This window comes from Prinia subflava, chromosome 9 (assembly GCF_021018805.1).
Source record: "Prinia subflava isolate CZ2003 ecotype Zambia chromosome 9, Cam_Psub_1.2, whole genome shotgun sequence".
NCBI lineage: Eukaryota > Metazoa > Chordata > Aves > Passeriformes > Cisticolidae > Prinia > Prinia subflava.
Genome location: NC_086255.1, coordinates 22,031,794 through 22,054,014, shown reverse-complemented (window position 1 = coordinate 22,054,014; position 22,221 = coordinate 22,031,794). Strand labels below are relative to the sequence as shown.

At 37.6% G+C, this 22,221-nt stretch overlaps 1 protein-coding gene across 1 annotated transcript in view; it reads right to left on the bottom strand.

Moving 5' to 3' along the window:
- The window catches only part of LRMDA (leucine rich melanocyte differentiation associated), a 610,097-nt gene that overhangs the window by 91,485 nt on the left and 496,391 nt on the right, over positions 1-22,221 (bottom strand). The window contains exon 6 of the mRNA XM_063405909.1: positions 4,498-4,582. Coding sequence (XP_063261979.1) covers positions 4,498-4,582 — 85 coding nt within the window. The remainder of the gene's footprint in view (positions 1-4,497; positions 4,583-22,221) is intronic.

Here is a 22,221-nt window from a genome sequence, read left to right as displayed (position 1 = left end):
TCTCATTTCCTTTGTTCAAAAAGGCTCTGTAAAATTACCTTTAGAAGGTTAATAAGAAGCTTCAAAACATTCTATTCTTGGATTTCTGGGCATGGGACACGAATGGAGTTGAAAACTTTCAAGATCAGATCATAAAATAAGAAAACACATCTGTCAGTTGACTGAAACATATTGGTAGAATAAACAGCAGTTTTTCATTGGGGCACTCATCATTCAAACATCAGACAATGTAACAACTGCACATACCAGAACTCCTGGATAATTAACTGTATGGACACCAAAACAGGACAGTGGGTTTGTGCAGAAAGTTGTTACAAGTCATAATAGATTAGAACCATTAAACCTTGGCCTAAACCCAAGCTAAGGTTCTAAAACCTACTTACATAAATACAAGCTTAGTTTTTAATGGAAACTGCTTCTTCTTCCTTTTACCAGTAAGCTATGGGGCAGACTTACCACTGGTTTTTCCCAGAAACAGGAGCACAAGAAAAGGAGGAGTCATCTGTAAATTGTTACTGGAAACTAAATGGCTTTGGCAAACTAATATGTTTTCAAGTAAATCAGGTAACAGACAATGTTATAAAATAACTGTTTATACAAAAGGCATCCAGCACATGTTTTTGTATGGGAAAAGGAAATTTTCATGATAGCCATGATTTAGTGATATTGCTTCTGAAGAGATAGAATGATAAATTACTATTTTCCCCATCAACTGGAAAGCACTGTTCTTTTTAGAAGGCAATTTGAGTTTGGATGCTTACACACAAACGCATATCCTTAGCAAGGATGCCATTATAAAAAAAAACAAATATACAGTCTGAGTGGGGAGAAGGGTGAGGGGCCTTTTTCCACACATCAGACAAATTATCCTTACAAATACATTATGATTTTAAAATTTATTTTTCATCAATGTCACCTACGTTAAGAACTGAAATTTCTATTTTAAGTTATGTACCCAGTTAATAAATTATCAATAAGGAACAGAAGGATACCTGGGCCATATATACAAACCAATAAAAAAAAAAAAATCACAAAAGCTCCCAAATTTTTGGGCCAATTTCTTCTAAAAGCCACTACATTTCATCACTTTTGTGATGAGAGCATTGCCATTTCTATTTAAAAACAACAATAAGTAACTGTTCTGTTTGATTTTTTTTTTTCCCTAAAGGTAGATCTGAAAAAGCAGACAGGAATGTGAGGCTTATGTATTTTATTTCACCAGAAAATTTGAAAGCTAGAACAATAGAAACAAAAGAAGCACTTTGTATGACAGGAGGTTGTGTCTTCGAACTCACTTCTTTTAACTAGGTAAGAGAACTGCACAAACTTCCCACAAGTAAATCATAGGGTTCTAAATCCATATAAAGTAAAATACAAAATCCTACTTTAACAAAGACCCGTAGAAGTTTGAGATCATTGTTTTGGAATCAAAACAAAAAATCCAGCCAGCTATAAAATTATCACTTTCGAAGCCTTGTCTAATAGGATAGCAATTAGATCACATAAAGAATCAAGTCATATTGCTGTCAGATGCCCAAAATCTCAACAGAAGGCCTGTAGATTTTTCACTGAAAAATATGAACAGTGGGACTGAGGTGAGGTTTAACTTAGAAAAGCAGGTCTAAGCAACACTCTAATATAAGGGAAAACAACTTGCCCAATGGAAAAATTTTCTAAAGCTTAAAAACTTGATGCAGTTTTTATTTCTCTCTTCATGTATTTATATAATCAAGCATCATAACACTTGATATAATATTTGCAATGATCATTCCATATCATTCCATGCTGACATCACACTGTCATACGCTGTTTCTGGGGGCTTTGAAAGGGTGAGTGAGATTTTCACCATTCCTGAAGTTATCTGTACAAAATATGGAGCCAGCCTGTAGGACCAGATCCCGACTGGGAATTCCATACTGCATGCAGGAACACAAAAGCTGTAAGACACATGGTGCAACCCACACATAATTGCATGGTTTTGTTCTCCCTGTAACAAATCATAGCTAAACAGAGTGAGAAATGTCCAAGTGAAAGGGTACCAATCAAACAGATCCAGCTTGCTCCTGCTCCCCCTCCCAGTGCCCCAAAAATCAATCTACAGCTGCACCAAACCATTTGCCAGACTTCAGGACTCTGGTAAACAAGTTTCTCCAGGGACAAATTACACTCATAAACTTAGAGCATTCTTCATTCCAGTATGCATTGAAAACCGCCAATATTTACATATGCAACAGCTGATTCAATTCTACTTTACAACACTGAAAGCATTCCGTGAAGAAAAAAATTGAAGATATTCAGAACCTAAAATAGCATGCTTAAGTATTTCATTCTTTCCTTGGAGATTTTTCTATTGACTGCAATTAATCTTTTATGGGCTTGTGAACTTCAAAATGTTTCTTTGTATAAAAGAAGTTGATTGAGGCAATGGGCCTTGCCAGCAGGTTGTTCTAAACTTGGAATTGGTTCTGCCAACACCTGGAATTTTGCGAAGCGTCCTTAATTTTTTCCCTGTGAATATGTGTGTATATATATATATACACACACACGCACACATATCAATTTATCAAATCATGATAACAATGTCTCTTTAAGGACCAATTTTACCCTTTCTTTGGATGACACTCTCTCCTCCATTCACTTTATTTATAACTGTGCTTAATCACAAGGAAATGTGCTGCATATTTAGCATGCAGAGCTGAATATTTCTGGGAAGAGTAAAGACAGAAGTAATAAAAATTATGTGAACTGCTAAGGGTAGAAAGTTGGTGATTTGGGAAATATAATTTTCCCTTTTCATGGCAGGAGGGCAGGCATTCTGAAACCCTGGTGAGGACAGCAGGTACTTGGAGCCTGGCAAGCTCCTGCTCTGAAGAAACACCTGCTGAACGTGTCTGCAACACCTACTGCAGCCACACAGCTGCTGTATTGCAGGAGGAGTCAATCAGTAATGCAGGCACACAGCTTTTGATGCTCAACACTACTGGCATTTCTTTTGTCAAGTCAGATAACAGCCATGAAGCCACTCTTGCACCTAAATAAAATTATCACCTAAATAAAAAATCTGAGGATACCTGGCTTTTAAAGGTACTTTTAAAGTATTTTTATAGAACTCAGGTATTTTTAAAGATTCTATCATTCTATTTATTGTGTTAGCAAACCCTAGCCATTTAATCCAACACCAGAAATCCAGCCTCAAAGGCCACATGTTTATCTGAAAATCAAAGCTACTTATCTTGGGAATGGGGGGAGGAGGGAGGGTGGAGAGGAAGGGCACTGGGTTGCAGGTTTTTTGGGGGGGAGAGGTTTTTTTAAATCCCTGAAGTCCAGGTGTATGCTCAAATTCAAGATTTTGATTGGTCCTTTCTGTTTAAAAAGTATCAGTTTGTACATGAGCTCATTGCTGGAATACAATGCACCCACAGCACCTCCAGGACATCAGGTTTCAGTGCACCACAGCAATCTACACCAGGATGTAGCTTCACACTCATCCTCAGCTCTAGCACAACAGCAGTGACACAGGCTGCGACAGATTAAGTTCCAATCAGCTGCTTTCCTCATTCCTCACACCTGAATCACAGATCTTTCATCGGGTGCAATCACCTGCCCGATTCTTCCAGAAGGTTTCAAGTAATATGGAATTCTACTAAAGCTCCTGCCATCCTCTGTAGTGCTGCAGAATTTGAACATACATTAAAATCAAGCTACCATAAGTATAAGGCTGACTTTGATCCTGGTATCCCAAACAAAACCTGCCTCTACACAAATGGTTTACATGATCAATGTAGAATCAATGGGTAATGTGGGAAATAAATGAAAGGATTATTGCTCTGGTTTCAAGCTGAAAAAGTGCTGCAAAGTTTCCTTTTTGAAAAAGAGTGAAAAAACTTGGAATGCACCCCTCCTGACTGCTTCAGCCTTTCACCAGTTCCCTGATTTTTGTGTTTCATAGGTATGCAGAAGGAATTTGTGAATTTGCCCAAGGTGCTTTTTTAAGTTCTAAGGATTGATGAAAAAGGAAATTGAACATTGATGCACCTTTAATGTTAAAAAACAGAGAAGAATCCCTTTTTATTGCAATGAAAACGTGTTAACATTTCAAAATTATAGTCCTAAATTTCTAGACTTCCAAAAAGCTCTCACTTTAAAAATATTAGAAAGTTTACAAATGCTCTCAAAATTACCAATGCTGCATGTAATCATCTACTTAGCAATGTTTAAGTACTCTAATCTCTTTACATTTCTCTCTCTCTCACACACACAAAAAAATCATTGAGCGTTATTATCCATAGATTTATTTGCTTTCCCGGTAGACTACCTGTAAATCCTATTTAATATGAGTAAAAATCTGTAGTCTTGACAGGTATGGTTTTCTCATGGAGCGCTTGAAAGGCACAGGGATCTCTGCAGAGTGAAATGCAGCAGTGACTAAAGCAGGGATGCCTCAGAGCAAAGCTCAGCACCTTGCAGCAGCTCGCACCAACGCAGCGTAGCACGTACCTCTGTGGTTGGTGAGGTCTCTGGATCCAGAGGGCAGAGGCGTGTAGTGCATCTCTGGAGAGGCAGAGGCAGCAGCACTGGGGGCCTGTGTGACAAAACAAACACCATCAGGGCTCTGAGTGCAGGTCAGGCAGGAGGCAGAGCGGACGCGCCTGCAGGGTGAGCGTGGATGTGGTTACAGGTGCGCGGAGCCGCCGGCCGCCAAGGATCCACTGGGTTTGTTAGGGCTGCCTGTGATTCCTCAAGGTTGCTGTACTCACAGGAGTTTACACAATGACATTATGTATCATTGCTGAACAAATATTGGCATGCAGCTGACAGCTTAAGAAAAAAAATTACCATCTTTGTCAGGAAATCTTTCAGCAATGCTAAAAATTTTCCTCTTGGTGAAACAGATTAATATTTACCTAAAGGAAATTATGGGTGAGTCCACATGAAAGAAAGAAGACAAAAAAGAGAAAGTTGGGCTAAGATACTGTACTTTTCAAATCTAAAGAAAAAAGTCTGAAGTGATTTTCTCATTCCACTGCCCTATGAGTTAAATGAAGATATCTATTAAAAATTATAGTGCCTATAATGCAAAAAAAGTGTACAAGTATATAGAATTGCTAACAATAAACACTTAAACCCCACACCAGAAGTCTAATAAAAAAAATAAGTATCCAAGAGATCTTGCCTAGAACACTTAAAAGCAAAATGTTAAGGGAGAAGAAGCCCAAATCTTTCTCCATAATAAGTCTCAAGATCCTATGATTCCAATTTTAAAAGATTAGACTGAAGAGCTATGGTTTACAGTAAACTAATCTTCATTCCATTGGATGTTTCAGCTGAAGTAAAGATATATCAAAAAAATATAAAGCTAAAACAAGCCACATTTACCATCTTGCTTTTTAGTTACAGAACAGCAGTGTTGCATTGTTAGGAGACATGAAAAGAAAAGATTTTGTTGGTGAATATGAGTGATTTTCAGTTTTTAAAGTTTAGTTTCACTTAGATTGGTGACACTGTAGTGGTATGTCCAGTTTCAGATACAGAGTTTAAATAGAAGACACAAAGGACAGCATTCACTGAAAGTTACATGATAATTTCTGATAGAAAAAATAAAACAAATAAAAAGAAAAATACTAAAGTCAAACTATTTCTTGAATCTCATGATAATTCACTAAAGGGAGTCTTGAGAAAATAATTGCTATCTTCTGTGCAGTTTGTTCCCTAATGATGTATTGACTTCTAAGCTGCAAAAGCCAATCAAGGAATCCACCTCTATCTTACTTACTTTATAATTGAACATATCCTCAAAATTTATGAACCCCCAGCTCTCCAAGGTCTGGTTAATATAAAAATATGAAATAGGACTACAGTATTTTGGGGAAGAAAAAGCATAAAAACCGATTCAAATCTTAATTACCAGACCGAATCCAAGAACAATAATCAGAAATCTGTAACAATGAAATTTTATCACGATAATAGTTTGTTAAAAGCTGCAGCTTAAAAACCCTCCTTGTTGCAGCTGTTGGACTCCTAAATGATCGTACATAACATGTTAAGAGGTGACTGCCTAGATTAGCATACTAAGCTTTTGCTTTTGGAGACCAGCCATCAATTTGTATGTCAGACCATAGCTATAATCCCGTTTTTGTCCCTAGGAAAAATCAGGTCACAACATGAAGATGCATCATGCACCAAAACAAACATCTTAACAGGACTTAACAGAGACAAGTTCGCCTACACAGCAAAGATGCTACTTATCGGATATGGATAAAAATAGAGAATATCCTGCCTCTGCTGACTCACCAGTGATAATAAACCCTTTTCAGGGAACCTCTTCTTCTGAGACACATTGCTACAGACATAACTCTCACCTTCAGCCAGAGTGAATAATACCTTGATTTTGGTGAACTGCAAACCTGCAGCTCAATCTACTCCGGACTATGAATTATTGGAAATCTCTCTGGTGACCAATACGAGCCAAGGGCACATAACATGTCAGAGGGAGAGATAGAAACCCTTTACACCCAGCTATGTGATATTTGAAACTAATTCCAAGAACAGGCATCTGTTCACAGCTACAGGTTTCCTTTGGGTCGAGTAGTTCTGGGTAAGAAAAGGAGAAAAACATCACTATTTAACATCAGACTTCATCCCTGTGAATCACTCAAAAACTGGAAGAATAAGTGGTCTCATACTGTACACTTTAGATGCTATCTGCCTATTCAAGTGTACTTATTTGGGACTCTGATAATAGTGAAGGTTTCTCTTTGGTACTTTTAATCTCAATTTAGACTGTTGACAGCTTGATGATAGCTTTTCCTAAAATTACTGGAAGAGACTTTGCCATTTCAGCAATATACCACTGAGTGAGCAAAATTCAAGAGCTTCTAAAAGGGATATTGGAGTGAAGGGGCAATTTAGCTTTATTTCCAATTTTTGGAAATGCAAGAACAGAGGGTTTGTTTATTGGTGTTTTTCTGTTATTTTATGTACAGTATATAATTCCCTGTCAAATATAGAAGAGTTTTCATTACCTTTGAGCTAAGCATTCAGTTAGAGCAACTTTAATTCTATGGAATATCATCCAGGGTTAGGATTGTTTTGCACAAACACTGGCTCAAGTTCCAAATCATGTTTCTGAGTAAGCCTGGGCACCAGCAGAAAGACAACTATTTGTTTTCCCTACCACATACTGACATTTGGCCCTAAGCTATTTTCCAAGGAGATTTGTACAGATTGCATTACTCCTCATATTCACAGGAACATTGTGACAGTGACAGCATTGACATGTGGCAGTTATGTCTTCAAGGATTGGTGACACATGCATCAGAAGTTCTTCTTGCATGGAAAGTAACTACATACCAGTAGCTTTGAAGAAAGCTGTTTAAACTGGTTGGTAGCTTCAATTTTATAGGAACAGGCCACAGAATGACTCAGTAAAGGAATTCTAGCAGTATTATTACAGAAGCAGCTTGTAGTTTTGTAAACCTCCAAGTCACCCAAGTTTTGCAGTATATCATAGTACGTGGTTTAAGACTCACAAGACAAAGTTAGACTACTCACAGCCCCCCTGTTATGCACATAACCAAACACTTTCTAAACTGGGGTACCACTTTTCGTATTAACCTGTATATTTTGTCCAAATTGTTGTATTTGGTGCTAGATGGACTGTAAAAAGAGTACCAGATCTGCAAAGCATGTTCATCAAAATTGCAGGCATTGTAGAAGATGAAGCAGGGGGAAAAAAACCCACAACCAACCAAAAAAAATCCACAACAAAACATCAAAAACTAAATTTGAGGGCAACAATACACCAAATCTTTACCTATTCAATCCTAGGGAATGGTCGAGTAAGAACAATTTTATTTGCAATACATTTGCTTTTCTATGAACTTAGGAACCATAGAGCCAGGGGAAAAAAAAAAAAAAAAAAAAAAAAGAAAAAAGTGATGAAGAGTGAAAGGAGGGATAAAGAGACTAGAAAATATGCAAAAGCAGGCCCCAAGTGGAGCACTCCATATGGCAGAGTGCAGCCAGCCTGGTTCTCCCCTCCCCAGCTGGGAGCTCAGCCAGAGGGTTCAAATGGGCTGGCTGGGGTTTGTCACCCACCTCAACACACTGGGCTGTTCTGGAAAACCAAGAGGTGGCACAGCATCCCTACCAGGAAAGGAGGCTGTTCCTGATGGAATGGGATTTCCCAACTTCCTTGCTCCACAGCCAAGCAGACTTAACCATGAGTTTGCTAAACCTCCAGCATAAATTAGAGTCACTTTAATGGGAAAAAAATAACCCATTTAGAAGAAAACTGTCAGCCACACACGAACAGCTCTCAAGAGTGGAGAAATCTAATTAGAATAATTTTTTTTAAAAAAAAGCAAATTTGTGTAATCCCTGAATTCCACTTTTCAAGGAATAAAAAATGCAATACTTGGATGGTAGTAGTAAGGGAACATCATGTGTAGTATCAGGACATACTGTACATCTGCTGTATCAAAACAAATTTGTAGAGACCAATGATTCAAAAATAAAAATGCTGTGCTATTTTTGGCAACCACACAAGTTCCTTCAAATATTTCAGCTGTTGAGGGAAGCAAAGGGGGAACTCAGACAAGCCAATCCTCTTTGAATCATGGTTTGAGAAAGAAAAATTTAAATGACTCTGCTATCCAAAATTATACCTCTCTACTAGAAAATTCATTATTACATTTCTAAACATAGGAGTAAACAAAAAAAAACCCCAGCACTTCTGAACTTTTAAGTCTAATCAATATTACAAGGGTTTCAGCTATAATCAAGAGTATGACTTTGACCTTAGCAAATATTCATTCCAGATATTTTAGCAGCTTATTTTCAGATGTGATGCTACTAATAGAGAAGCCAAATTAGGACAGTACTATTACAGTAACATTAGGACAACAAGGAGAACAGTGATCTTGTATTTTGGTTGGCCTTCCAATTCCAGTAACCTTTAACGAGAAAGGAAAGAGAATTTTTCTCATTTAACAGAAGAAGTGGAGCTTAAGATTCAAAGCATTCCCTTATTCTCTTAGAGATTATGACTTCTCACTTGAATTTACCTTTTGGTTTTTACTTAATGTTAAATTGCAAGGTTGAAAGCAGGGATCAAAAATGCAAATGAACATCAGATAATTCTTATGCATTTAGGCTTAATTGAGTGTAATCGATACGTCTGGTGCACAGCCAAATTCAACTATTGTGAAAAGTACCTAATGCATGGACATTATTTTTGGACTACTGAATGCCAGAAAATAATGAGCTGGCATTCAGCTTTGGTGAATCAGCTCTTGAATTTTCATCTAAGAGCAGCTTTGAATTATTACTGAAGATAAGGTGTAAATGTGCAAGGGAATTTTATCCATGTTTCTCCCATGAATCATAAATGAGGAAAAAAATTACAGTCTAAATTGCACTTAAAAGGAATAAAGTCTTTTCATGTCATACATGATTTATCAAAATGATCTCATTTTAAGAGTACTGTGGTGTATCTTGATTAATAACATTAGTAAGCATGATGAATGGCCTCTTTAATGGTAACGCAGAATTTATTGGCAAAATCCCTACTTCTACCAAAAGGGGTGGGAAGTAAAACACCCAGCAGTTAGTACCTTGCAGAAAAAGCTTAAGTAAACTCTCTGCTATGTATTTTGCATTTACATATCCTTGAAAATCTTTAATTTGGGTTTCTTCTAGAAACAAGTTACAGGTATTACCTAATGGGGCAGCTCTAACCACTGCAAAAGTCACTCTGCAGTTCCCTGCAAAACAAACTGAACTCTGCATGTACTGTAAGAGGATGCAGTGTATTAAGGTCTTTCAAGAACATTGGTCCCATCCCCTCATGACCTTTTTCAATATCCTCTTCATTTTGCCTTAATATCCTAAATGCTTCCCTTCTTCCATTACTCCATTCCCCCCTCCCCCCCTCCTCCCTTTTTAAGCCTGCTCCAGCCTGCCCTAACTAATTTCCTTTTGGGCTGACAGATCAGAGGCCTTCCTACCACTGTTCCTTTTAGACCTGTGAAGCCCTCATCGTAATCCTGCTGCTTGTCCACAATTAATCTTCCCAGTTGCCACATTATTAACACTACCACCCACAGACAGAGGATGCCTGAGCACGGCTGGACACTCGCTCCCCACTGGAGCATCAAAGTTGTCAATCACACACTAGTCAGAAAGTTGCCTGCTGTCAACATCAGAGGATTTCATACTCTCCTACCCGCTGATCAAACATTTTTCTTCAGAAGATTAATTCCAAGTCCCCACCCATTTCCTCCCATATCCTCTTTCCCTTTTAGGTTTACTCAATGATCCATCTTCTGTATGGAAAAGGAAGCAGCATCTAATAGAAATCCTTTCAAAACAAAAGTTCAGCAAAACTAAATTTAAATCCCAGCTGTTATCAACCTCCTCCCCCCCTGTGCAAGTTAAACACCTTAAAGAGCTTGGATTAGACCTAGTCACAAATGCCTTTCTTTGATCAAAGGCTTCAAGACTTTACACAAATATAATCACAAGGCAACGACTGCATCTAGGGATCCTGAATTGATTTGTTCTACTGTAACATATAGCACACAAAAACACCCGTTAGGCTTTTTGACTTCCAAGACCATTCTTTTTCAACTTATATCACTCAAAAGCCAAGAATTTTAGCAGCCTCTTAATATTTTTTCAAGGTCATTAGATAAAAAGTGAACTTCTTGCACAGCATTTGCCTTCTCTTTTTAAAAAGTGCATTTCAGCTTCTTACACTTAAAAGCAGAAGGATACAAGAGATTCTTCAGCTCAGGTTCAGTTTAATGAGTTGAAGGGAAGTAACTATTACCACCTCTCCCTAATCATATGCCACATTCTAATATATTCATTTTTTACAAATTGAAGCTTACTGCTGAAGTGGCTCAGTATGTCTCATTGCAGCAGTTAACAGAATCTGTCCCTAAAGGAGAACTTAAACATGCTAGCCCCACAACAGTGAAAGAAAGTAATACTCATTAATATAATCCAACAAGCAATCTATTCACTGTAAAACTTAATGTTAGGTTTTAAAATAAGAACAACTTCATTTCAAACCACACTACAAAATAAACTCAAGGTTGCCCAATCATACTCACCCCTAAAATAGTTTCTTAATGTTTTCTCATCTCTTAGTTTGGTATAAATGAAAATCAAGAACTCAACATACGACCCCGAGAAGTATAAAACACTAGAGAAAAATCTGCTGGCCTTGAATCCTAATCTGTGATTGGGAAAGTAAATCCAAACATTTATTATACGTCCTACCTTACATTTCTCTGTCAGCATCTTTACCTCCATATTCTGAGGACACACATGCTACCTTCATTTCATTTACACTGTGCAGGATTCAATGGGCTCACACTGTAGTAAAATAAAGTGTAAGGATAAAACAAACTACAAATGAGTCTGTCATAGCCCAAATCACAAAACTCTGCAATTCTCTATTGCTAGAGAATTCTGAGTTGTCATAGACAACTATTCTTTCAAGTTCCTCTTCGAGTGAACCACAAAAATGAATTTTGAGATGCTAGGAGATGCTAACCTTTTTCTTAGACTCCACCTCACCAACATCCAAACATGACATTTATGGAATTTCACTCATTGTCCAACAGTTCTGAAGGGGTGAAAGAGTAATATGGAAATTTTAGAGATTACAGCATCAACAGAAGGTACCAAAAGCATAGGTAAGCCAATGTGAAGGGAATTACACTGACAATGTATTAGATCCCAAGTTTCTTTCAGTCGTTTCCTGCAGTATTTTTCAACCAATTACATCACAGCAACAAAACATAGCAGTAGTGGAGTAATTTCCAGGATTCCTGCTATGCTATGGCATAGCAACAGTAGATAAGCTGCATACAAACACTGAGGCAGAACTCAAATACACATTAGATATGATGCTGCAAATCCTTACTTTTCACAGCCCTTTACTTTGAAAGAAGGTAGCTCGAACTTCTCCACCTCCTTTTCCAATCTGATACCCCCAGAGTCTTCAAAAACAAAGAAAACATCATCAAGCTAAGTTGCTTTTTCAGACAGGAACTTCCAAGACTGTTGCATAAATTAAATCAGTAATGTAATATCATCACTTGCAAGCACATCCAATGATAATCAGAGGAATGCAGAACTATGGATACATTTCACAGGCCTGGCATAAATGTTTGCAATGCTAGAGCACTTATTTTGCTTTGCTATTCATTCTGATTGCTACTTGCCTTAGTTTTTTAGGAAGCATGGAAAACATTGAAAAAAATGAAAGCTAGATCCTAAAAAGTGTGAGGTAACAGTACTTTAATGACTGTTGCTAAGTTGTGCTGACCTCCTAACTTAAAAGGCAAAGGAATTATGAAATTGGAAGGTTAAAAAGGCTTTCAAGGCATCCTCACTCTGTCATGGGGGAATAGAAGTGAATTGCAGTTCAAACCTCTTGTCACTCTGTTCAGTCAGCAGAAGGGGGTGCTGCAGTGTAACCTATTTAAAATGCAAATAGAGTAACTTTTGTAACAGCAGATTAAAACTAGCATTTTATTCACTTGGCATACCCACAGCATTCTGAATGCTGGAATCAGACTTGTCACTGCACACCACGGGTTATTAATAGAGCTCAGAATGGTGTTGCTAAATGTGCAAGTTAAAAGCAAATAAACAAAAATGGATTTATCTCTGGTATTTGTTCTCCTGGAGGATTCAGCAAGGCCTGCCTCACACTGCACACTTGTTTACTCAAGATCACTAAGGCTCAATTTCACTGAGATTTTTTCTTTTTTCTTTAATTATTTGATTGACAGCCACTTACCACAGCCAGAGATTCTAGGATATGGGATCTGTAACACTAATATTATAGAGAAAACCACATTTTTTTTCAACATGGACAAATATATACATATACAGCAAAAACTCTATGGTGCACAACAGCTACTGTAACAGGCCTTTCTGCACTCTCGTGAACTACCACCACATGAAAAAACACAAAGTTAAAGGGTTCAGCAGAACCAAATCAACACATTGTGCTATGGCTTTACACTTCATCTTCCTACAATGTCAGGTGTCAGGGCAGGCAAATGGGTTTCCCCTCTATATTGAAGCCAATTCCTCTGTTCTTCATCTCGATCTCTCAGAGATTCATCAAAAATGCGATTTAATTACATCTCTTCGCCTCCTCCCCCTCCCAAAAAGAGTGTAAACATGACTCCTTTTTATCTCCTGATACATCTGGACAAGTAGACAATGTGCTAAAACAAAATAAATCTGCCCTGACAGTCACATCAAAGGGTTCAGCTAGGGGCTTGCAGCTACTTAAGGCACAGGAATGTTGTTGCTAAGCATCGCTCTACAACCTATCAGTCCCTTAAAGAAGAGCTTTTTTCTTTCAGAGGGAGATGAGGAAAGCTGGAGAGTGGGAACCAGACTGCAAAGGGAGATTGGGGATTTTGGAGGATTTTAAAGCTTAAAGTGAATTGTGTGAAGAAAAGGGGGTTTGTTTTGTTTTGTTTTGCCTCTTGACACACAGTCCACATTTGGGGGGGAAGGAAAGTAGGGAAGGAAGGAGGGGTTAAAGCTTGTTGATGAAACATCTTGTGAATTATCCCTTTGGATAAAACCAAGAAAAGTCTTTGATATCCTTTTTCAAATCCCTGTACTTACTGTAGATTTGAAATAGAAAGATTATGCCCAAAAGCAATAGGGCTGGGATACCAGGCCTGTTAAAAATATTTTGTGAAATGCATCCCATGCCCTGCTTTACTGGCAAGCTTAGACAAATATGTGTATGTTCCTGAGGAGGTGAAGCCCAGAACAATGTCCATATCCAATAAACATGCTCTGCAGAGAAAGGAAACTTTTGATACATATGCACATAGCACAATTTGCTGCTCAATTTACTAGTGAAAACTGTTCCCTTCAGGGAGAAGGTTCACTGAAATCTTCAGTCTTGCACACCGTGCCTTGCCAGACTTGATTTGCATGTTTAGTGCTTCCAAAGGAAGGTAAAACCATCCTAAACCAGACCTTAGGACTCTACTCATTCAGAACACAGCCACAATTAAATGGACAGCTGAAAATTCAAATTATGCTGCCTCTAAAAGACGTAGGAACATATCCAAGGCTGATAGACCATCCAGCCTGGAAAGTATAAAACACTCAGTTTCAAAGCTTAATTATCCTGAAGGTAAGCTAAGAAAACCAGTGGTTTGGTCACAGCAACACTGAAGTGTTAACATGCTTTTAGCTTTTAAAAACAGCTTAAAAAAAATCCTCTTTCCTTTTTAAAAATTAAACAAAGAAAACACGAAACGGACTCATTGTACATGCAGGGTAACTATCAAGAACATGAACAATTACTGAGCCCATGATATTACACAAATAAATAACACTTAGCATTATCTTCAGCACGACCATATTTATTAAACAGTGACTGAGGGCAGCAGTAACCATTTTTATTGTCCCATACAGCTCTTATTTTCTAATTAAACAGAAGGTTATTTCCACTGCCAATGCAGCCATTTATCTTATTTGAGTGTTACATAATATTTTTTGCCAGCCAAGCCTGACTATAAAGTGTTCTGTGTGGTGAACTGTGGCCCAACTTGCTTTCCTGTTTGGTAATCATAGAAATGGGCCATTTCGTGCTGTGTTAATAAATAAACTTTTTGCAATTTCTCCTAAAACATGATAAAGCTTATACTTTGTCCTTCCCTCTAGCTTCAATACAAGGGCAATGAGCTGTATTATTAAAGATATAGGTCAAGCAAACCTGATGATTTCAATCCTGTGGGGTGCTTTAGAAACTATTGTCATATTACTGAGATCATTCTGCTGTTCCTAATTATTCCTCTTGGTTGCCTCACATTTCAAGTGATTTCTCTCACACTTATGTCAAAATTTATAAGCTACTCCCTGTAACAACACTACATTATTTCCTCACTTGTTAGGGTAATATAGGACAGAAACTAGGAGAATGCTTTAATCTAGCTGACAAGGATAATGTAGTCTAGAAATGTAATAAACTTTGCATTCTACTACAAAGTTGTGGTTTTTCTCCCTACCATGAAACATTTCATATAGATAGACATCTTAGAAAAACTAATTGCTACAATAACTTGCATATCCTCTTATCTGAGTTGCTTTTATCAGGAAAAATGTATCAGCATTAAAGCGTTCACTCCAATCGCTTGTGCATTCTCCTTATTCCCATAATTGCTGTTCTGCAACATTCTGTTGACTGTACTGTAAAACTACATGCTGCTGAAGGAAACCTATTTCCAAGAAATCTGTGCATCACCCTAACAGTGCAAAACATTTGTAATTAACAGGCTGGGCTTTAACAGTGCTGTAACACATCTCGGGCTGACTGGCACAAAATTTTATTTGCACTAAGTAGCTTGAGACTGGGAAAACACAAAATCAACTTTATGTGATAGCTCCATGTTCTATAGTGGGGTTTTTTTGAAGGATTTCAGAATGTAAGGAAAGCTGCCAGTGGAAAAGGTAGTCTAATGAAACATTTGAATTTTAAAGCCAGTGTGGGTACTGCTTACAGTGGTGGGAGCTAACCTATTTCCTTCACAACATCCTAAAGGTTACAAAATTATGGCACCCTCCTCCCCTACCCTCACAGAAACAAACAAACCAAGCAAAAATCCCCAATAAACAAACTAAAACACAATTCCAGTAAGAAAATGTCATATGAGTAACTCAAACATGACATCCATACTAATATTTCTAAGGATAATTTTGGTGAATTTGTTTGTACTAGCAATTTGCTGTGTTTGTCAAATGTCCAATGGCTTTTAAAATGCTTTTAGTCAGCAGTAAACTGAAAAAAACCCAGATCACAATAATACAAGTCCAGAGTATCAGAGCCATCAGACAATAAAATAGGAATAGGAGCACTGGTCTATAGTGGCAGCCTTTAAAGGGACTTTTTCCAGATAAATGAAATATAATATTTAATTGAGCATGCAGATAGGAAACAGAAGAGGCAAAGATGAAGTCAGTAATGTCCCCATCAGAACCACTCAGCAACAGCATTGTCGGGGAAAAGAAAAAAAAAAAAAAAAGGAAAATACCAATAATTCTGTGTTTTCTGGGTCTGCCTCTTTCTTGCTTCTGCCTCTCCTGCCTTCCTTTGAAGAGCTGATGACCTGAGTGAAGGTAAACTTCCCATGGTTTGAGGTGTGTGGGTGGGGAGGGATCAAGAGGCAGAAACAATATCTTCTGAGGGTTTTTACCTCTGCATCCCAGTTAGAAGAACTGGAGTCCCTGCCATGGCCTGAGACCTGCCAGGGAGAACTATTCATACGTTTGTACAGAGATTTCCCTCTTCTGTGATGACTTCTGTCCCAGACAGACGACCCAGCACGTATGAAAGATACACTTTAGCTCTTGTGTCTTTTCAGCTACTGTCTCTCAATATGTAAAATTGTCTTGAAAGCTGATGATTTTACAAGTGTATCTATGTTCAGGTTTGTTTCCACAGTGGACAGCCACAAGAAAGCAATGCAACAGCCACATTTAAAAATTTTTCAAAAAGAACATTTAGGCCTTACCTTATAACTTCAGAATACAAACACTGAAATTTTAGGGATATAAAGGATGTGATTAATCAATATCTTATAATTTGTAAAGCATCTGCTTAAAAAACAGAAAAAATCTCTGGATGGAAATGTTTAACCACAGGAACAGGAATTAATTTTAGGATCTTCACAAATGAATGCATGAGAGATAAGGAATCATACACAAAGGCATTAAACTACAAAAGAGCAGAACTCCATCAGTATACGTTTTCCATACTTTTTGGTGAATCAAAAGAAACCAGTGGAAAACACTGGACACTACAAAAAGGAAAAGGCAATCAAAATAGTTATGGAACATATAATTATATCAATTTGTTAAAACTCCAGTTTTCTAAAAACACAACACTGGGGTATAGCAAAACACTGTCACAGCACGTCTGCTTTAGGTTTTCTTAACTCTAAAATAATATCCTACATAAAGTAGTTCAGACCTGTCTGAGACTTCTTGTTCATGTTTATATATCAGAAATGCCTAACAAGTGGGAGATAAATGCATAACATAGCTAACCTAACTAATTTTTATAATTATTTTTCGTGGACTTATTAATAATTAATGTCCACTTGAAAGGACACTTCACCCTGAATGAGAGGAGAGAAAAAACAGCAGGAGAGTTGATTTATCTCAAAACGTGTTTTCCAAGCTCTGTGTGTGGACGTTTGGAGTTCAATCTGGCCTCTGGAGTTCAATGAAATACTGTTAAGTGAGGTTTTCTTCTTTGAGGTGATGAATTTAGTAAATACAGTCCTAAAGTGCATTGGGTTCTGTCTCTTCAAGAGGCTTCTATGCCCCAGTTGAAGAAATGCTCTAACTAGTTGTCCCTATCCATAAAATCTAGAAAGCACTTAAAGTTCATCCCTCAGCTCAAAAAACCATTCCTCCAACTTTGTAAAACTTCAGGACATAGTACAATTCAGAGATGAGGAGAAGGGGTTTTTGTCAGACAGGGTAACTGCTCATTTATAGGGCTGCTGAACTTTTCCTGGTTTCACTGTTACCATGGTTACTTACTCAGTTGACGTGCACTGAGCACTTCCAGTCTTGGCTAAAAAAACTGCCATCTATCTACAGTCTGTCACAATTCTGGGGAATCTGTCCCAACAATCAGCACTGCCATTAAAATTGTTCTTTTTTTCTACCCTGGGTGTGTAAGCTTCAGTTGCAACAGCTGGTTCTTCTCCTATCCACTGCCCGTATTAAATGGAAACTCTGAATCTCATTCCTTCTGCTGCTGTTCACTTGAGGTGCTACTATTGAGGTGCTTTGATCAACTCTTCATACCCCCTTGGCAACCCAGGATAGGCAGAATTTCCTGGGATTTCTCACCATAACCTGTCATCCAGTCTTCTGAGAAATCATTTGCCTTGTTCCCTCCAGTCTGTCTTCCACGTCCCATCAACATTTCTAGAACCATAGACTTATCCAAATCTAAACACAGTGTTCTGGTAGCTGTTGTACCACTAAAAGTGCAATGATAATGTTTAAATTTTCCCTCTTACTCGATACCCTAAAGAGTATCAGATGTGTCTACTGAAATCTAATTGTTTTATGTTTTATCTCCCTCATAAAAAGGTTACACAGCACTGGGCAAAAACCTGATCTCCACGGAAGCATGTCTACTTTACCAACATAAATCTGTTCACTGGTACTTTATTCACTGAATGTATGCCACGTTGAATTTTTACTACTCTAGCCCCTTAATCAAAATAATATATGTCATATTTGATAATTATACTACAGATACAAATTGAAGTCCTTGTTGTTACCAACAGTGCTTGCACTGACCAAAGAGATGGGCTAAAGGAACACATCTTTCCTCCCCTCCTCTTGTCATCTGCCTCTCATTCTTTCCACCTGCAGCCAAATCTGCCTCTTGTCAATAAGATGACACTTTCAGACAAAGCATAAAATGACAGAATGTAACAAATACATTGTGAATTGTCACACTGTCCACAGAAGTTGGAGGTACTGTCATTTCACAATATTAGAAACATCAAAGGAACCCTGAAATTTACAGATAGAAGGATGGATCACTAAACTGGGCAACTAGAAGGTGTGGAAAGAATATTTTCCTTTTCCGTACTCCATATAAAAATCTGGGTAGCAACAATACTGCTACCCCAGGCAGACAACTCAGAATTACTTCAGACAAAGTAAAACTACTCAAGGAACTGAATTTAAACAGAGACAGAGAATATAAGCCTGGGTTATACAGTGGGTAACTTCAAGAGCTGCTTGCAGTCATGTTTGGAGTACAACCAAGTGCATACAATAAATGTGTAAGATGAAAAAGATCCAAAATTATTCCACTATGCTTACAAAAATCATAAAACCACAGAACTGGTGGGGTTGGAAAGGTCATCTGGTCCCACCTCCCTGCTCCAACAGGCTTATCCCAGAGCACACGGCACAGGACTGAGTCCAGACAGCTTTTGAGTATCTCCAGTGAGGGAGACACCCCAGCGTCTCTGGACAATTTGTTCCACTGCTCAGTCACCTGCATCTTACAAAAGTTCTTCCTCATATTTATGTAGAACTTCCTGCCCATTCCTTCTTGTTCTAATGGAGTTACTTTTTCCTGTTTTCCTGTGTTTATTGTTGTTGTGTTTGGTTTAGTTGGATTTTTTCTTTATCTATTAATAGACATGTGGAACATAGGGGTTGCAGTAGAAAATATATGTCTACTTTCTAGAATACTGAGTGAATTGTTCTATAACCACAAAATCTCAGACACCATAATGAAACAAAATTAAAAGAGCCAGTTTTCATATCTCTGTCTCCTCTGCTCCAGTTATCCAGCTTCAGGTGTGGAATGACAAATAAATATTACGGCAAATATCTTCAGACATTTAGATTTAAAAAAACAATTTATTTCCAGTTACAGCTATTCTAAAACTTGTGGAAGAAATGCTAGAAAAAAATTATTCATATCATTCTGTATTTTTAGCATTGGACTCTGGTCTCAGCACCCACCTTTTTGGAAAGACATAACCTTTTTTGCTAATGTTATCTCTATGGCTGCATAAGGTATCAGAGTTAAACCCAAGATGACATATTTTGACTAGTCACATCACAATTCATTTTCTATTACTCATAAATTTAGATTAAGTTATTAGAAACAGACTGATGCACCAAAAGTTTTACACTTTGCAATGGAATTGCTCCACCAAAGTTATGTAAAAAAACCTGAAACTGCTCAGTTCCTTAAAATGCAACTGTTGCATCTGGAGTTCACTTATTCTCTCTCATTAAAGTACCTATATGTTAAAAGATGCTTTTTCCCCCCCCTCCACTGAATCTGGCACTTTAGCTACAATACGATTTTATTACTCAGAAATACTTTATTACTGCAATAAAACTGCACTTTCCTCTTTTCCACTGTCTCACCTAATAGTGAACATTAAACCAAAAAACTGAAGTCAAAAGCCCTGTTGATTCCACAGGCAGAAGATTACATGTTAATAGTGCAGTACAGCAGAACAGGAAAAAAAATGTTGTCAGCTATTTATATAGTTAAATATATTGAATTTTTGAGTTTGATGTTATTTATAATGTTTCTTGAGTATAATCATCACAAAGAGTAACTGAGAAATGTCCATTTATGTAGCAAGTAAGTGTTTAACATTTGCTCTTTCATATTGGTCTCGAGGAGGAGCACCCAAAAGATGGTCCCTTTTTAACAATCTCACTTCTCTGTGTTTTAGCTTGAGGAGACTGGAAGATATATGCCTCTCCTTTGCTGCTAGACACCTGTGGGCTACCATAATTTCATTAATTTCCTGTTGGAACACGAAAAGAATTAAGTTTATTCCCATTTTCATGATCCTTAAACTGTTGCATCATTTAGTAAATTATTCCCCTGTTAACACGCAGAGATTTAGGCATCTGTACTAAGCAGAACTGCAAGTACATCAGTATAAGAGAAAAATGACCTGTTCTAGGTTGGTTAAGATGGTAACTTGATTAAAACTCTGCCATCATTTATCTCATTTTGCTGTCTGAAATGTTATTATATATGTAAAATTCCTCTGCATCCTATTTTCTTCCAGCTCCTATTTTTCAGAGTGCTCTATGAAGTTTAAAATTATTTTCTTTTTTCCTATAAAGCATGTCTCTGAAACCAAACTGCTAAGTGTTTCTCTGTGCTGGTGAAGGAAGCTAAAATGATGCTTTTTCAATCTGTTTGTTATCTTATCTATCTTGAAAGAAGAAAAACAATCAATTAAGAAATGGTTGCTGTATTTAATGGTATTTAATGTAAGAACAATTCACCCTCAATTTTCACCTGAGGGGGAAAAACTCCTGTTACACATTTAAATATATTTTTAAAGTTATATTTAGTTGTATCCAAACTCATCCCCTCTGAGGTTAACATACACAGACACAGGAATATCAGAAATACACCTGGAGATAGAAAACAGTCTTTCCCAGCTCAGCCATTTGAAATGACAAGGCAAACATCACCTTCCACCGTGACTGCTTTTGCAGAACCTCTTTCATCAGGCTCACATTCACTGACAAAACGAACCACGGAGCTAAAGCAAGCAAAAGACTTTTCAGTGAAACCAATGCTCACCTACTGGGTTTTCATCTTGTAGAATGTGTAGAATCCTTTTTTGGTTTTTTTCCTACTCTTAATACTGTAGCCTTAGCTCATCTACTCCCTTTCTCTACATTTCCATGTATAGAAGGGAATCTGCTTGTTTTAAAAAATCTTACAATTGTTTTAGTGAGTTCTTCTTAAAAGAAGACTTTTCCAGCTTCACAGAACAAGGGAGACATTCCCTCTGAATGCTGGATACTCATTCAAACAGCAAGGGCTATCTATTACTAGTTAATATGGCTCCAAAATACATTTCCCCAAATAACCAATATCATTAGATGACTGATGAAAAAAGAGGGGTTTTTCCATGCACTTTGGTTGCTTTCTGAAATAGCCCCACTTAAACAAAAATTACCAAGATAATAAAAACGAGAAAAAATGCTGATTCTAGATGTTGGATGAAATGCACTACTTTTTTTTTTTTTTAAAAGCAATAAATTTTGCATGATAATTGGTAAAAATAAAACATAAGGAAACCACTTGGTCAGGGCTGAGGACTTCTTTGTAGCTTTCATTTCTCAGCTCAGCATTTAAGCACGTTCTTACATGATGTTCTGATCTGAGGTAAGTTTAAGTTTTCTCCTGAAGTACCTGATGCAACAGTCATAGCAGCTACTATCATTTTATTGTGTGCATGGTCCCAGTGCTTTAGCTACCTCAGAGACAATTTTGGCTCAACAGATTAACTTTCTGCCATGCATTATAGCTTTGAACTATATCCTGTGCTTTGCAATGGGTCTTACGCATCTCAAAATAATTTATGAATTTAAAAGCTCATTGTTCAACCAGGAAAGGCTGCTAGCAATGACTGGCAACTTTGAGCAAATCAGATTGCGATGTTCTGCCCAGCAGGAATGGTGTTGAGTTAATATTTAATGATTTACTAGTTCTACTTGACTGAGCCTGCACCCTGTAAATGGATCATATGATCATTGATCACAAGCCCAGCTGCCTTTGTTCCCCGCACGGCGCGAGGGCGCGTTGTTCGGTACCAGGGGCTCGTGTGCAGCTCTGTGTACGACAAG